At 36.3% G+C, this 18,839-nt stretch overlaps 1 protein-coding gene across 23 annotated transcripts in view; it reads right to left on the bottom strand.

Moving 5' to 3' along the window:
• The window catches only part of EPB41 (erythrocyte membrane protein band 4.1), a 150,338-nt gene that overhangs the window by 46,786 nt on the left and 84,713 nt on the right, over window positions 1-18,839 (bottom strand). For all 23 annotated transcript variants that reach the window (XM_033113923.1, XM_033113924.1, XM_033113930.1 and 20 more), the window contains 5 exons: window positions 18,546-18,764; window positions 11,200-11,287; window positions 6,558-6,710; window positions 4,129-4,226; window positions 1,526-1,698 (listed from right to left, as the gene is read on the bottom strand). In XM_033113923.1, coding sequence (XP_032969814.1) covers window positions 1,526-1,698; window positions 4,129-4,226; window positions 6,558-6,710; window positions 11,200-11,287; window positions 18,546-18,764 — 731 coding nt within the window. The remainder of the gene's footprint in view (window positions 1-1,525; window positions 1,699-4,128; window positions 4,227-6,557; window positions 6,711-11,199; window positions 11,288-18,545; window positions 18,765-18,839) is intronic.

Here is an 18,839-nt window from a genome sequence, read left to right as displayed (position 1 = left end):
AATTCACATGCCATACAATTCACCTGTTTGGAGTGTATAATTCAATGCTTTTTAGTATATTCACAGTGTTGAAAGTAGTGATGACTTTTTAAGGTGTTTTGGCTCTTCAGTTTTATGAATTCATTTGTTAGCTATTGCAAAATTTTGATGCACATATAGATAACATTTAACTTGAAAATTCCATTAGTTCCCATTTCTGAAGGTCTAGACAAAGAAGCATGCTGGGTGAGATACTCTTATGGACCCATTAACTCCAGTATTATATTGCTCTTGTCTGACAACAGCAGAAACTTGATTATATTAGAGGAGTAAAGGGTAAAACTCAAAACCATCATACTGAGTAAAAGGAGACTGACATTCTAGTTCTGGCTCTGAAACTTACCAGCACCATTTCTGCTAGGATAATACAGGTACAACAGGTATGCAATGAATCAGTAGTTCCATTATCAGAAGGCCCATGACTCTGAAGGCCCACAGAAGTCATTTATGGATCTTAAGTGTGTTTGAAGCGAGGGGGAACATTTTGAATGGGATTAATGACAATGTGTCTTTCACTATAATAAGTTTTTTTTTAATTTAAACATTCACTGTATTTTGCAATTATACCTAGTATATTATCTCATTTATTTCTCATGAAAACTCTTTGAGGTAGTATTATATTATGATTATACCCATTTTATGAATGAGAAAACTGAGGTGCAGAGATTTAAGTAACTTGCCCAAGAAGATAGATCATAAATGCAGGGGTTGAGATTGGAACCAGGTCTGTCTGATTTCAGGACTCAAACTTCTAACTTCTATAACATGCACCACTTTTACAGTGGATAGCATAGAGCTGCACACTGGTGAGTCCTTAATAAATGTACTCAGCAATACTCTACTTTGGTTATTACCTTCTGAACTTTATTTATTAGCCACCTTTTTTTTTCCCTTAGTGGCATAAAGAACTGAATATGGCTTGTTACTTCGTTTCAGTAATGCTCTCAAATCCTTGAGACTAAACTTAGAAAAATTCAGACAGATTTTGTCAGTATGTACTATCATAAAACTTATTTCCTCCCTCTTTTATTTAAACAAAATTTGGAGACTCCTATAATAGGATTGTTTTTTCTGTATGTAATTGCCACATGACAAACGATCTAAATTTTGTAAATGATTGCTTTACTGAGGCAGACCCTTTTCCTCTTTTCAACTTGAAAAAAATACTTATTGAAAAACATTCAAGAGAGCTTCAGTTTGGTATACTACATTAGGTTTTCACTCTGCAGTAGAGATTGTGAATTCTAATTCTAACGCTGGTGGTGTTCCATCTACTACTACCTAACAGTGGAAACTTAATCGAGTTACTACTGTCCCTGAACCTTAGTTCTCATTTTCTTGACTCCACTGAATTAGACAATGAGTGAGATCTATTTCATTTTACCACTGACATTCTTTAATTTGGCTCTCTTATAGATAACTGTACTTTCTTTACCTCTCCCTAAAGAATTAGGGTCACAAGAAATCATCAATATTCAATACAAACCTCCATCAAGGCTCCGGGACGCCCGTTTGCTTGCTGTACGCTCAAAGTGTGGGGCAGGCCTGTCAATCAGAGCACTTGCTTGCCTGGTCTGAGCCTGCGTTCGGCCACTGTATCGAAATTTGGATCCCAGTGCAAGGAATTTGCTTTTAGGAATGGTGTCTGTAGATGTAAGCCTGGGGGGAAAAAACCATAATAATCGTATATTATATATATTATCTCGCTCTTATGAGACTGTGAGATTAAAGACAAAAAAGCAAGATTTAATAAAGTTTCAAAATTCCCATAGTTTCCTTATAGTTATTAAGACAGATTTCCAATCAAGCAAACAGTATTTTAATTCTATGTCATTTCTCAAAGCAACATGTATAATTTACGTGGCCTATATAATAATATCATCTTATATCGCTATAGATAGGGCCTGATGGTTTTCAAAATGCTTTTATAGCACTGTAATATTTTCTCTATGTCTCTATAATATTGTAATCATTTTATAGATAAAGAAACTGAACCTCAAAAAAGAAGTTACTTGCTTAAGGTCACATAACTGTTAAGAGGTTGGGCAGTCTAAGGCCAGAGCTCTTTGTTCACACTACTAGAATAATAATTTTGTCAAATGCACTCCAAACTCAATTAATGCCTGGTAACCTATTTAATAGGTTATTTGGTGTATTTTCAACTCAGTTAGGAAGCCCCATCTTCTTCTTCTTCTTTTTAAAATTTTTATTGGGGAATATTGGGGAACAGTGTGTTTCTCCAGGGCCCATCAGCTCCAAGTCGTTGTCCTTCAATCTAGTTGTGGAGGGCACAGCTCAGCTCCAAGTCCAGTCACTGTTTTCAATCTTAGTTGCAGGGGGCACAGCCCACCATCCCATGCAGGAATTGAACCGGCAACCTTGTTGTTAAGAGCTCATGCTATAACCAGCTGAGCCATCCAGCCGCCTCCCTGGCAACTCAGTGGCAGCTTGTGTCTTCAATCTAGTTGCAGAGGGCGCAGTTCACTGGCCCATGTGGGAATCGAAACGGCAACCCTATTGGTCAGAGCTCGTGCTCTAACCAACTGAGCCATCCGGCTGCCCCATCTTCTTTTCATGCAGTAGCCTGTGCTCTCTTTTGCCACAGCATTTACTACACTGAATTGAAACAATTTATGTGCTGGTCTCCACTACAAGACTGTGAACTCTCTAAGGGGAGGGGATAAAGACTATGACTTATTCATCTTTGTGTTTTCACTTCTGGTATAGTGCCTGGCATGAATTTGGCACTCAATAAATGTTTGCTGAATAAATACATAAATTACTACATCAAATACTATCAAAAAAAGAGCACTTTTTTCCCCTGGGGGTAGTTTAATTCATCAAATACTGACTTTCTTTTATGTAACGAAGCATTATATGCTAATACAATCCTCTTATTTTGATGCAGTGGATTTAAATATGCCATCCTGCATGTAAATATACATTGGCTATAGCTGAAATCTATACCACAGATACTAAATGCTCAAAATAACTTTTTTCACTCTTCCTTACCCTTTTTAAAACTCTTATTTTCTTGGTTTGATTTTTAAAAAAGAGGATGATGAAAGCATAAAGAAATCTCTTAATGCCAATAATTAAGATTTTTTAATCAGGTGTAAAATGTACCCTTGTGTTCTATTTTGAAATGAGAAATGAACTGTTATTTTCCCTGACTTTTCTTCCTGTTCGATATGCTACAGTGCTAAGTATGGTATGAAAGTACAAATAGAAGAAAAAGACAGCACGGTTCCCTCTCTTGAGAGTCATTCATACAGAGTCAAGTTTATTTATGAATGCCATGAGGTCTCAGATTTGCTTCAAAATAATCTGGGAAGTAGTGGGAAGAAGTGGGCGGGGCCTATAGATAAAACACAGGCCGTGGGGTGATACATACTGAAGCTGGGTGGTAAGTACAAGTAATTATCTATCTAAGGTCTGTATTCTCTGCTAGGCTGTATGTTCCATCAGGATGGGGACTATAACTATGGGGCGGTATATTCCAAACGCCCAGCACAGTGCCTACACAAAGCATAAGCACAGAAAATGCTGGGTAAATGAACACAGGGTATTAATGATTCGGCTTCTTGAAAAGCAGAGATGAAACTTTCTTCTGTCTTGTGATTCTCTGATACAATTGGGCTTCAAAGATAGCTCTCTGTGCTCCGTTTCTGGGGCTGATTAGATTCAAGATGATGATCAGCTTTCTATCCGTTAACCTTCCAGTTAAAAGCCCCACAGAAAGTAGGTAAGCACTGCCTAGAGAAATTGCATGTGGAGGTAAGTCAGCGTACCTCCCCAGAGAGGACTGATTTCAGCTGCAGTCAGGGCAATCACAGAGCCCCTGGGAAACACAGGCTCCTATTCCTCACCTCTCTCCTCCTTCTACCATACACAGAGGGGTACTCTGGGAATGAGGCACGTTTTCCAACCCAGAGGAGAACTGGATTCGTTTTGTCTTGCTTAAGATGATCTCACCTAAGCTAAATACAAGAATGCCAGCCACACAAAGACAGGAATTTCAATAGCAGGATGAAAATAGAGCATGCGTAAATCGTTTACCCTGGAAAAATACGTAAGTGAGAATAATACCTGAAAAATGTGTGATGCTCTACACAGACTTTCCATAATTTCTTAGCTGCTCGGTAACTGGGAAGTTTGAATCCGATGGTACTTTCATACTGTTCTTGCTGTAAAAACACAAGTAAACATACAAACTAAAGTAGTATTTGACTATAGTGATACAGGACCAGAGAAACATGGTGCTACAGAAGAGGTCATTGAGAATAAAAAGAACATTCCTAGTTGAAAAAATAGTTGAAATTTTTTCCAACTTACCAAAAGAGAAATTTACTCACTGAGGGTGGCTTTTTTCACAACGAGGAAGACAGGGAATGCATCTTACATTATCTATGCATCTTATTTTGTTCAGAAACACACACACACACACACACACACACACACACACGAGTACATTCTTCTGAGTCATAATTAAGTCACTTTTTGATTGTCCAGATACTGCTCTTCCTGAGGTTACTAGCTACTCAATGGTCCAGGAATGGGATAGTGGAAGATTCCTCCAATCAATACATATTATATGATTCTTTGGAGCTAAAGATTTTTTTTATTAGTGAATATTGGGGAACAGTGTGTTTTTCCAGGACCCATCAGCTCCAAGTCAACTCGTTGTTTTTGTTTTTTCAATCTAGTTGTGGAGGGCGCAGCTCAGCTCCAAGTCAAGTTGTTTTCAATCTAGTTGTGGAGTCGTTTTCAATCTAGTTGTGGAGGGCGCAGCTCACTGGCCCATGTGGGAATCGAACAGGCGACACTGGTGTTATGAGCACTGCGCTCAACCTACTGAGCCAAATGGCCTCCCCAGGAGCTAAAGATTTTGGCTCAAACCAGTTCTTGAATTATTTTCTCTTTTTTCCCTTTGATCATTAATTTATCCAGCTATGTCTTTGACTGAAGCAAAGCACAACCTTCCAGGGCTGCTAGAAACATTGTCCTGCTAGTCTCTTGCCTCTTTGTTTCTGCCTTAAGCATACTTTTTAAGATGGAAAGGAAGTTGACATTTATTTCTAGTGCCTATCATTGCCAATAACACTATCGTTAAATAGTATGACACATGAAAAATCTGAGATCAGACAAGTTACTTGCTCAGTCTCACAGCTCTTAAGTGGCAGAACCAGAATTTCATGGTTTCCACTAAATCATGCTACCTCTAAATCATCTATTATAGTTATACTACTACACTTCTCAAAATCCTGTTGTTCCTGATTGCTTTCTTAAAGTAAGAATTCTGCATTTTAATATGCATTATATAGTTGACATTTAAAGAAACCAAGGACTTCAATTATACTTAATATTTGTGCATGTGTATGTGTATGTATGTGTGTGTGTGTGTGTCTGTGTGTGTGTGTGTGTGTGTGTTTTCCCCCTGCCTTCCCACATTAAAATGTAAGATTGTTAAGAGATGGACTCTTTTATTCACTGTTCCTAGCCCAGGAATAGTGCCTGGCAGAATGAAAGCCCTTGGTAATTATCTGTTGACTGAGTGACTCTTGGATTTGAAACTCTTTGAGGGAAGACACTGATTGCTCTGTGTTAGGCACAGGCAAATAATTATGATACTAAATAAATGTTTCAGTGATAATCTTTATGAGATTTTTAAGGCTGCACATTCAGTATTTCCATGCTCAAATAATGAGCCATTTCACCAGGAGATGGTGATATATACACAAAAAAAGACACTTCACTCAGTATGATGCTCAGTATGTTTAGACCTTTTATAGCTGTCATCTCATTTGATCTTCAAATCAACCCTGACAAAGGAGGAATTATCCCTCTTGAATGATAAAGAAGCTGAGCCTTGGATTTGTCCAGGGTCTTTTACTTAGTAAGTGGCAGAGTAGGAGCTAGAAGTTTTTTAAAAATTTAATACCTATTTAAACAAGTCTCCACTATACAGTGACACTCTTTAATATAAACATTAAATTTGATAAGCATTAGTATATCCTGAAACTTGCTCACCAACTAGTAACTGAATCATCTGGTACAAAGTTGAACATACAACTCTATTAAAAATCTAGAACTTGCCCCTAGAATACATTCCCAGTAACTAATAGAAGCTACCCATACAAATAAATTTTAATTATATGAGGTAAGAGATAGGTAGTGTAAAACATAAGTAACTTAATCTCGCTATTTAAAAATTTCATGCTACTTAATTTAAAAATATTTTCCATCAAGATCTTATCTGGAGTAAACAAGGATGAAGTTTATCAATCCAAGTTTCCCTTTTGGCCATGGTATTTTTACTTACATAAAGAGAAATGCCCAGAAAACCAGTAATAAGGAAGAAAAGCAGCATTATAGGACTGATTAATTTAGAAAACAGAATATCAGCTCCTGCATAGTTAGCTATGGAGAGATCTCTTAGATGACATAACAAGGAATGAAGAGATGTTTTAAACGTGGTCTGTGTTTGATTCAGGAGGAAAGAAACACAAATTCTGTACCTCTCCAGGTCGAATCTTGATGAAAAAGCTGCTACGTTTGTAAGAAATCTTCAGCACTTTGGGCCAAGGAAAGCGGTTAATTCTCAGCTTATCTTTGTAAACCAGAAGGCCACTAGAGCAGACACCTAGGATGATATCCACTCCTTCCAAGTCCTGAAAAAGAAAAGCAGTAGCATCTCAGTCTTGAGCAAAGGGCTCAACACATTGCTGATTATTATTAGGTAATCTGAAGATAACAACCAAAAACAGTTACAAAGCATACAATGAAAAATAAAGCTTAACCTAACAATCATAACCCATGGGAATATTTGGTCTATGTAAAAATGTTATTACTATATCACATTTTTTTTTAAAAAATCAATGTTATTACCTATCACAAATGTCTTTAAAATGTCCAAATCAGACTTAGTAATCCTATTTCTGTAATCTGTTCCAAGGAAATAATTCAAATTACAGAAAAAGCTTTATAAATGAAATGTTCAGAATGTTATAAGAGTGAAAAACTGGATATAACTGAACTATCTAAGCAGCAGGGTTAAATTATTGGCCATCCTTTTGTGAAACACAGTGTGGCCATTAAAATAGTTACATAGAATTTGGGAGATAAATGGGAAAATAATTATGTTGTGTTGTAATGTTAAGCGAATAAAGCAGGATAAAGCTACATATACAATTTATGCCAACAATATAAAAAAATATACATAGCAGAAAGAGGAATATACCAAACTGTTAATAATGACATTTCTTAGGTGGTACAATTGTGAACAATTTTTCAATATATAAACTTTCTTATATAGAAAGAAAGTTTTCTATACTTTCCAATTATAATAAACATATATTATCTTTTTAAGAAAACATTTCAATATCACAAAACTAATACATGTATATAAAAAACTTCAAACAATACAGAAATGTGTAAAATAAAAGTAAAATTCTACCCCTCCTCCCATACTCAACAGTAACCAGTAATAATTTGACAATTTCCAGGATTATCATCCCATATTCTAGGCACATATAAGTAGGTACGGATAAGACATACATATTACTAATAACAATTAGATTATTCATAATTAGATTATTATATAGTAATATATTATATAGATAGATAAATACAGACGGTGCCAAAAAAATGTACACACATTTTAAGAAAGGAAAACTGTATTAAAATTGTAATACTCAATATATACCAATAACAAAAGATGAATACAAGTCACGTTTGACTTCTGCAATTACAAGAGGTGCTCAAAGTGGTTCCCATCAGCGTCCAGACACTTCTGATCCCAGCCAACTACTGCTTGAGCAACATTGACCAAAGTGTCCACTTGTATACATTTTTTTTGGCACCCCTGATATATATACCACCTTTATAATCAGGAAAACTAGAAAAAATTATAATCCAGTCCTTGAGAGTGGAAACTGTGTCTTAATCATTTCTGTGTCACCCCAGACACTGTGTTATTGACAACATGCTCAATAAATGTTTACACTGAGTTTGTTACCTGTCCACGTTATTAGTCATAATTTATTATGACAAATATCAGTAAATTCTTTGCTTCTGATTTTTTATAACAATTTATATTCATTTTAGTTGATAAACTAAGGAATTTCAAGGTATATTAGTAACAACATACATTAGGCATAAACTTTCAACCATTAACATCAGTTATTTCATTTATCATTAGTGACTCTGAGGGATCATTTGCTTTTCTCTGTCCAAGAAACACGGACATGCACACATCTGACCCACTGACGGAATCAACTGCCATAAGTAGCAATATAGCCACCACCACTACCTCTCAAAGCCACCGAGAAATGTCACTAGGCTTGCACCTCATCTGCCTGCACAACACCCCTCCCATGAAACGGAGCCTCTGCAGCTTCCAAAAAGGCTTTCCTTAATTATCCAAAAAGAGACACTAATTTACTTTCACCGCGCCTGTCTGTATATGAAAATTTTATTAAGTATTTATGTTCTCATTTTGGTCTCCCATTTCTAAAATATTCAAACCTATTAGTATCACAATCAGTAAATAATTACCATAGTAGCTCTGATAGCTGTATGTCCTATATATATATATGTTTAAGTCCACAGACTACATGACTTCCTGGAGGCTGGGGCTTAGGACTATGTATACTACCAAACATCATACACAATTATAATTATTTTTGTTTAAATGATAAAATGGTCATCCCTCCAAATATCATGATAAGTAAAGGAGTTAACTTTATTGCTATGCAAGCTATATAATTGCTATATAATTATAACATTAAGTATATTAAATTATAAATATTATCCCCAAGTCAAGGAATAGTAAGATAAAATAAAGCCATATTTACATGCCTCTTAGAGAAAATTATTTAAATTAAATATATGTTAATCATCTATGCCTGCAATTCAAAGAAAATAAATGTCACCTGAGTTAATCTCTACAGATGATTACTTTTTTAGATAAGTAATCAAAACCCAGAGTTATACACTTCTTGAATACTTCTTTTCCCAAAATGAGTATAGAGAAACATATTAGTGCCTATGGGTGTATATACAACCACAGTCGAGAAGCAGAAATTATACACAGCTCCAATTCAATGACCAAGCTACAGAATTTCCCAGAAGATGCCCTCTTAAGTTCTTAAAGTCTGTGGATATAACTATATTTCTCAATTACATGTTTTGGAGAAATAATTTGCTTTACACATTTGGGAAAGGAACATGCTGCCTGACTCCTTCATCCATTCCTGATAATTACTGAATCGATACCAGCCTCCAACAGGAACTGAGAAGCAAAACCAAACAATTTCAGTTCTGGAAATATATCTGATCTGATGTGATCTTCCACCATCTACTTTAGAGATTCATAGATTATACAGATTCAATTTACAGTGCCCAACCCCCCAAAAAATCCAGAGCAATATCTTAAGAAAAACCACTAATATGCAATGAAATTTTATAGAACTAACGTAACTTAAATAAGGAAGAGACTTCCGATGTCAGATATTCAGGTTGGGAGAAGCCTAAAAGGTCATTTTAGTCTAATTATCTGCCAGATGTCTGAATGTTCTTTTCTAAATTCCTCCCAAGTGACTACTGCCTATCCTGGAATACCTCTAGCGATAGAGCACTCACTACCTTATGAGGTAGCCCATCCCATCTTTGAATAGCTCTGACTGTTAATTTGTCAAACTGAGCTGAACAGTAATTCCCTGTAGCTTCCATTTTACTGGCTCTAGTTTTATATCTTGGAGCCATAGTAAAATCTCTACTTTACATATATTTTTTTAAAGATTTTTATTGGGGAAGGGGTACAGGACTTTATTGGGGAACAGTATGTACTTCCAGGATTTTTCCAAATCAAGTTGTTGTCCTTTCAGTCTTAGTTGTGGAGGGCACAGCTCAGCTCCAGGTGCCGTCCACCATCCCTTAGTGGGAATCAAACCGGCAACCTTGTGGTTGAGAGGACGCGCTCCAACCAACTGAGCCATCTGGGAGCTCAGCAGCAGCTCAGCTCAACATGCCGTGTTCAATCTTAGTTGCAGGGGGCGGAGCCCACCATCCCTTGCAGGAGTCGAGGAGTCGAACAAGCAACCTTGTGGTTGAGAGCCCACTGGCCTATGTGGGAATCGAACCGGCAGCCTTCGGTGTTAGTAGCACAGAGCTCCAACCGCCTGAGCCACCGGGCCAGCCCCTCTACTTTACATATTAATCTTTTAAGTACACTAAGATAAACATTATATATCCCCTAACTTTCTCTTTTGTAGGCCAAGTATACCGATTTCTTTGCTTGTTTCTCATTGGACATAGTTTTGAGTCCCCTCTTCAGGTATCCTCGTTAAGTTCCTCTAAATAAACCTCAGATCATCCCGTTAGCCCTTTCTTCACAAATTCCTCAACCTCCCTAGCCATTTCAGTAGGTGACAATGAGAGAAGTGAAGACACTTTCCTTAAGTATTCATTCTGTTAGGTTGCATTAGGCAGAAAAATGAGCTACTGTGGTTCATGCCATGTGCACTAGAATCACCTGGAGAGCTTGGTAAAGCAGATTGCTGGGCTCCACCCACAAAGTTTCTGATTCAGTAATTCTGGGATGGGGCCTGAAATGTGCATTTCTAACAAGTTCCTAGATGATGCTAAATACTGGTTCAGAGACTGCACTTTGCAGAACAACCACCTTAGGCCCATGGTTCTCAGATTCAAGCCTGAATGAGAATCATTCAGAATGTTCATCAAATCTGGAGATTTAGCCTCTTCTCCAAAGCAGTCCAGCAAATCTGGGAGGAGCTCGGGAATCTACATATTTATTAAACACCTGAGGTGATTCTGATACAGGTGATGTTGGCTGTGAAACATACATTGCTGCTACTCCATATTTTCAAATGTATCTGTATTTTAGGAAAATATTTCTTTTGCTCTAGATGCTATGCCTTTTGATCCTCATAGTGACTTGAATGTGAAACTTCATTTTGATGAAACTAAAGGGGCAATTCAATTTATACACTTGATACAATTGATTCAACTGATAGACTTAAAATTCTAAAGAGCTCCTCTTTTGAATGTTTTAAAATACCCCAGATAAAGATTGGAGAGAAGCATTATATGACACAGGTCTGATACATGCATGTTAATAAAGACTAAAGTTACCATTACCTTTGCTTTATGAAGGTCAACCCCATACATAGACAACTTTTTGGCATTCTCAAGAAATTCCAGGTCAGCTTGAGCTGGAGTCATGGACCTTTGATAGAACAAAAATTTAAAACTCTTTCAGTGTCAACATTTACAACAATAACATTTGTATGTTAATTGTACTTTACATAAACATATATACCAATATATACATAGACATAGTTCATAGTCCTGAAAGTAGAATATTATGAAAAAGGGCTCTTATCACTACCTGTGTCTAAATAATTGAAATATGCCTTAAAAAAAAAGATCTTGGAGAAACAAAAAGTCCACCAAAAAGCTATCAGAAAAAAAGTTTAAAAAAAATTCTACTAAACAATTTCTTTAAAGCAGCCTCATCCATCGTCAGTTCTGCCCCTCCCTCTTCTCAGTCTTTTTCTCCAACACGCATAAACTCCTCCCACTAATTTTTCTTGCTAAGGGGGGTACCAAATTAAATCCTCTGAGGGCATGATACAATTTACCATATCCTCTTAGCTGCCTTTTGCTTTCCATACCCCTGAATTATTATGGAAATTAAACAAGAGGGCAGCTGAAGTTACTTAACTGGAGACTCTTAATGGGGACAGGCTTGATGAAAAGAAAATTTCTGGTAACAGATGGTGTTCCTGCCCACTGATCTAAACAAAATAAATTGGTTAATAGAAGCATGTAGATAATGAGGCTTTCTCTGTTATTAAGATGTCTTCATTACTAGGCGTATAATGAATTCGATTTGTTTGAAAACAATCAATCTCTCTGTCTTAAACACTCACTGTCAAGGTCTTTCCTTGTCCTTTACAACTTTTCTCTCTTTTGAAAGGTGCCCATGAGCAGTTATGTTAGCTTTGAAGAGGAAGATACAGTGCTGCATAATTCAGACCAATCAAATATAACTTCATAGTAACAATCATGCACCCACACCCCCAAAGAAAAACCATGGAAATAAGACTCCAAATTATACAAAGCAGCAGTGGCCTGTTCATTTGACAGGAGGAAGAAGTCTCTTTCAAACCCATCTGCCTTTACCCTCATTAAAAAGAACAAAGGGTTTCTTGGAACAACCAAAAAAAAAAAAAAAAAATCTCAGGAGACAGCACATTTGTTAATGTCTCAGCATCCTTGAATAAACTTTTCATAAAGCGCTAAACTATCACTCCTGAATCCTATTTATTAATGGATTTGAAATTGAACATATAAAAAAGGGAGAATGAGAAAATTAACACATTTGCAAGTCTGTACATTCAAGTCATTAAAAACATCTCAGGGAAGTTTTGTAGTGGCTTTTTTCCCCACACACAAGTTATATATTTTATACTTAAGGTGACTCCCAGTCATTTTTATTGCTGTTGTTCCTATTAATATTATCGATTATTTGAATTGAAGCTGGAATGAAGCTTGAAGATTACAGAATCCAACACTTTCATTTTGCTGATGAGAAACAGGCCCCGAAGGATCATGTGGTCATTGGCAAGTTATGACTCCTTGGTTAAGGCACAGGACTCAAGTCACATCACAGGACTGGCTCCTGCACTAAACGCTGGTGACCTGGGATCTCCTTCAATATCCCAACTATAAAGTAAGAATCATAATAATACCCACTTTCAGAGACTAGGATAGGCAATGACTTTTGTGTCTTTGCTGAATGAATAAATGTGACTAGTAGGATAAAATGAGGTCATGGTTGTGAAACTGCTTTGTAAAATAAAAATGTTTATGAGTATTGCAACCTTGGGTTTCTGATGGGACAGTGGTACATTTTATGCAGCTCATAAAAGAGAAATAGTTTTGATCCTTGAATTTGAAGACAGATTTTAAAACGTTAAATGGAGCAATCATGATCAAATCTTCCCTGTATTCATTCTTTCAACTCTAAGGGACATTAATGAGGGTCAACAATTGGAATACAAATTTAAATTTCAAGCTAAGTGGTTAGCTGCTTTTCTAAATAAGCATGCTTTAAAACTATTATGGGCAGGTAGTAAGAAGAGAACTTTTAACTTTAAAACTGTGACTTTCCTTATTAGTTGAAAATAATATTTATATTTGAGGTTTAGCTGATACTTTATTTTTTTAATTATTTTTTTCAGGTACAGTTGACATTCAGTATTATTTTATATTAGTTTCAGATGTACAGCACAGTGGTTATGTGACAGTTATACAATTTATGCAGTGATCCCCCAATTAGTCTAGTGCCCACCTGGTACTATATATAGTCATTGCAACATTATTGACTATATTCTCTATGTTGTACTTTACATAACCTCAATTGCAACGGTCAAAACTAGGAACTAAATAGGAATACATTACTACCATCTAATCCTCAGACCCCGTTCAAGTTTAGCCAGTTGTTTCAAAAATGTTCTGTATAGCAGAAGGATCCAGTTTAGCATCACACATTTCATTTAGTTCATGTCTCTTTAGTCTTTTTCAGTCTGGAACAGTTCCTTAATCTTTACTTTCATAATCTTGACCTTTGGAAGATTATAGGCTAGTTATTCTACAGAATGCCCCTCAATTTGGGCCTGTCTGATGTTTCTCCCATGAGTTGATTCAGGTTATGCATCTTTGACAGAAATATCACAGAAGTGACCCTGTGTTCTCAGCCTATCAGGCAGTACATACTGTGTTTCCCCGAAAATAAGACCTAGCTGGACAATCAGCTCTAATGCGTCTTTTGGAGCAAAAATTAATATAAGACCCGGTCTTATTTTACTATAATAAAATATTTTATTTTATTATTTAGACCTAAAAAATAGGTAATATAATATAATATAATACCGTGTCTTATATTAATTTTTGCTCCAAAAGATGCATTAGAGCTAATTGTCCGGCGATGTCTTATTTTGGGGGCAACAGGGTCGTTTCAATTTGTCCCTTCATGGCTGATGCTCACTTTGGTCACTGATGTCTGCGAGGCTTCTCTGTGAAATTCCTTTTTATCTCTTTGTAATTAATAAGCATTTTGTGGGAATGTATTTTGAAACATTTTCCCCTTATTTTTTCTTTGTATTTAAATTTACTGAGGTAACATTGGTTTGAAACCTTTTGAATATCATATTCTTTATCAAACTTTCAATTTACTCATTTATTTATATCAGCATGGACTCATGGATTCTCATTTTATTCAAGGCAATATAATCAATTATTTTCCTTATTTATTTTGTATTTAAGTTGTCCCAGATTTGGTCTGTAAGAGCCTCTCCAAGCTGGATTCTGTCCTGACCATTTCCCATCATTTTTTGAGCACCTCCTTCTGGCACAAAATAGAGTTAGAGTATGTGAATATTCGTGTGTGTGCACATGTGTGTACCTATTTACACCTACGTCTATCTATCTATTGGAAACCATGAGTTCACATGGCAACCTTCAGTTTTAATGTAATACCACAGGGTTCATTTTAGTTTCTCCCTCTCTATAACTGGTAACTCCTTTACTGACAGCCCGGAGAAACCGGGCTCCTATTACCCGTTAAGACCCTGACTAATTTGATCAACCTCCTGTGTATATATACAAGCAATCTCTCATTGCTGCCACTGACTCCTCCCCCATGGGGATGCCCTTTCGTCGGACTTGCTGGGCTACTCCCCACACATTGATGTCCTCCTTACCTCACGCAGGTTCTGACGCCTGGTGTTAGGCCACCCCTTCCATGGACATCCTAATCCTGCTTAGGCTTCAACGCCCTGTATCAGGTACCACCCATATGGATGACCTTAACCGTATGCAGACCTTACTCCTGTGTGGATGCCCTTTTCTGCTCTGCCTCTGATAACCACCCACGTGCCCACATATGACTACCCTGTTCATCCTATTTGAGCTCTGACTTTTCACGCCAGGCTGCTCTCCTGACCAATGAACACTCTCCCCACCCTGCTTAGTCCCCAGTATCCCCAGCCAGACTGCCTTTCTGCATGGATGACTACCTTGCTCTACCCTACCTAATGGCTTTAGAACAAAATCATGTACGTGATTATAAAAATCATGTATATTCATTGTATAAAATTTGGAAAATATCAGTAAAAGCACAGAAAAAAAAGAGAGAATTTCCTATAATCCCGCCACCTACAGACATTCGTGCATGTAAGTATAACAAATATATTTTATTAATGTAATATCACATATTAAACTTAAATTATTTTCAACTTAGAATTTTAAAGCTCATGGTTTTTCCTAAGTTTTCAAAAAACTCTTGCATGTAATAAATTATCTGGAAAAAGATTAGATACCTCGAAACCATTAAGAGTCCTGTCTTGAATTTATTAAGTACCACCTAATAATTTACTACTTGAAAGTGCTGTAGCTTACAAAAGAACCTAACCAGGGAGCGTTGGCACTGGTTAACTCTTGCTCATTAAAAAGGAAAGTTACAACAAAGTTTCCCTGTATTTATTTTGAGCAAGTGGGGTCAGGATATAGAGCCATTCAGTAAGTTCCAGTGTTACGTGACAGCCTTTTAATAATGTTTGTTGCATCTCTTCACGAAGGACTGTGATTGCAAATAATTAAGGGGGCCAACTGACAAGTTTGTATGCCTTCCTAGTACCCATAAATGGAGGGCAATTAATTTTAAAGCTTGATTTGCTAGTGTAAATTTAAAATGTTAATTATAGCTTCAAAGTCTCTGTCTGGGCAAAGGGCCACTATGAAGGGTTCCATGTAAGGAGGCTGTCTTCCATTTATCTGAGCAGCAGGATAGTATTTGCTTGTACTTTTCAACGCATAGTAAAATGCTTCTGCCTAAGCAGAGGTTCTTTGGATTAGTTAAAACGCCACGTTGTTGGACATAATTAAAACTTCCGTTTGGCTTTGTGAGGGTTGCCAACCTTTCCAAAAAAGAGTAAGTAAATTCCAAGATGACAGACCTCTAAATTTTCTACTCATTGAGATCCATTATTGTTCAACTTCTATCCATATACTAAACAGAACATCAACTGGACTATAGCGCTATGTCCTCTGAGATCATTTCACCTTTTTGGGTTTAATTGTTACGTTCCAAAGAGTGATTCTCTAAACCCAGACTCACATTCATCACTTATAAAACGGGACTAAGAACTATTATTATCCTAGCAAACATTTGAATCCTCAATACATACTAACAATTGTGCTAAGCACCTTACATGAATTTTCTTATTTAACAATCACAAAATTCACATTAACACCTTTATTTTTCAGATGAGAAAACTGAAGCTCAGAGAGCATAAGTAACATACTAAGAGTTATAGAGCTAATGAGGAATGGTGTCTGAATACAAAGTAAGACAGGCTGCCTCCAGAGCCCATGCATCTGTCTTACTATCTAGTTCAGTGGTTCTCAAACTTTTTGACCTCAGGATCCCTTCACTCTCTTAACAATTACTGAGGACTCCAGAGAGCTTTTCTTTATGTGGGTTATTTCTATCAAAATTTACTATGTCAGAAATTAAAACTAAGAAAAATTTAAAATATTTATTAAATCTTTAAATAATAAACTCATATTTTAACATAACCTTTTTATATGAAAAAAACAATATTTTCCCAAAATGTAGTTAAAAAAGGGACATTGTTCTACATATTCACAATTTTTTAAATGTCTGGCTTACCAGACAGCTAGATTCTTCTATCTGCTTCTGTTGTGGTATGTTGATTTGGTAGTATTATGAATAAATCTGATCTCTCACAGAAAAGGAAGGTTTGATAATTAAAAATATTCTTCTTTGATACTACACCAAAACTCAACAAAGGCAGTTTCTTAAAGGTTAGTTGCAATGTGAAATCTGAAAACATATCAATGAACTTTTATGCTGTGTTCCATTGGTCTATCTTGCATTTTGAATGGACCATTTTTTACCCATGCATGATTTACATCATGTAGTTCATATCTGAAAAATATTGGTTTATTGAATAATGCAAGTCTTCCAAATGTTGACACATTTCATCATACAATATAAGAAAAAAATCACATTAATTTAGATCATCACAACTTCATCAGAAAAGTCTTTAAGTATTTGAATTTGTCAAGATGATGGTAGCAAATACAAGTTTTCCAAAATTCTAATTTTCACTTGAAAGCTTGAATTTTGTCATTAGCAACAAATACTGTCAGTTGTTTACTAAAAGGACTGGCTCACTTCATTTCTGAACAAATGTCTGCCAAATAACCAAGTCTGAATAATCATACCGTGTTTCCCCAAAAATAAGGCCTAGCTGGACCATCAGCTCTAATGCATCTTTTGGAGCAAAAATTAATATAAGACCCAGTATTATATTATATTATATTATATTATATTATATTATATTATATTAGGCCCGGTCTTATAGCAAAATAAGACCGGGTCTTATATTAATTTTTGCTCCAAACTATGCATTAGAGTTGATTGGCTAGGTCTTATTTTCAGGGAAACACGGTTGTTACTACCATGTAAAGCCTCCTAAAACCATTCTGGATTTTTCAGCAGTGTGACCCTTTGGAACACTATAACCTAACTCATGCTAACATAACTCAGGGTACTACCTCAAGGCCAAGATCAGACATTCACCTTACTGGGCTAAGGCAGTTTGTAAAATTTAGCTATAGCAAGTCATTCAAGTAACAATGGGATAATTGGAAGGAAGAAACATGTTATTCTGGCACTTGTGTTAAGTTTTTCTACACATTATCTTTTCTAATCCTATCAACTACCCTATTTTTTTTCTGAGGTAATGATCTCTATCAGACATAAAAAACCTGAGGCTGAGAGATTAAGTGAATTACCCAATGTCACAAAGCAAGAACCAAGCAGAGCCAAGAATTCAACCCAGTTCAGTCTAACGATAAGCCCTTGCTCTTGGTCACTGTGTTACGATATCTCCTAACATTATCAATTATTTCCAGGAAAAAAAGCAGTGAATTCAATAAAGACTTTTAAAAAATATCTTCAGGGATTTTGTGGACCCTTTGAAGTCCATCTGTGTACATAGACCCCAAGTTAAGAACCCTGTGCTAAGGATCTCAAAGCACTTGATATAGCATAAGTTCAAAAATCTAAAAAAAAGTAAGATAATAATAATAGCTACCATTTGCTGAGCACCTACTAGGTGCCAGACACTATGCTTGCTGTTGTACATATATTACCTCATTTAGTTTTCTCCTACAATGCAATACGAGTTAATGATTCTGATAAGAAAATTGAGAGCCAGAGGGTTTAAATGACTTTCCCAAAGAATTGGGAGGGAGGTGAGCTTAAGCTGACTCTGTGGCACCAGTTTCTACTAAGGCATTTCTATGAAGGCAAACACCGAATAATCCCAGGTCAAGGTTTAAACTTACTGCCAAAACAAACACAGAACAAACCCTGAAGACATACTTACTTGTATGACTTATGCAGTTCCGTGACCTTCTCTTCAAGTTCCTTGGTCTGATTTGGGGCCAGTTTAAAATCACTAACATAATCTGCACCGTGGAGTTCTGGGTCATAGTCTCCCAGTTCAGACTGGATGGTGTAAGAACCTAATAATGCTAAGGTTGCAAAGGAACAGGGCAGACGTCCTGCAACTATATCCTGCCGAAGTTGAAGACATAAATAATACCTATAGCCAAAAGAGAAAAGACGTTACCATGTCAGCAACAACAACAATAACAACTATAGAGAGAAAACTGAAGCA

Source organism: Rhinolophus ferrumequinum, chromosome 9 (assembly GCF_004115265.2).
Source record: "Rhinolophus ferrumequinum isolate MPI-CBG mRhiFer1 chromosome 9, mRhiFer1_v1.p, whole genome shotgun sequence".
Classification (NCBI taxonomy): Eukaryota; Metazoa; Chordata; class Mammalia; order Chiroptera; family Rhinolophidae; genus Rhinolophus; species Rhinolophus ferrumequinum.
This window is presented reverse-complemented; position numbering and strand designations above follow the sequence as displayed.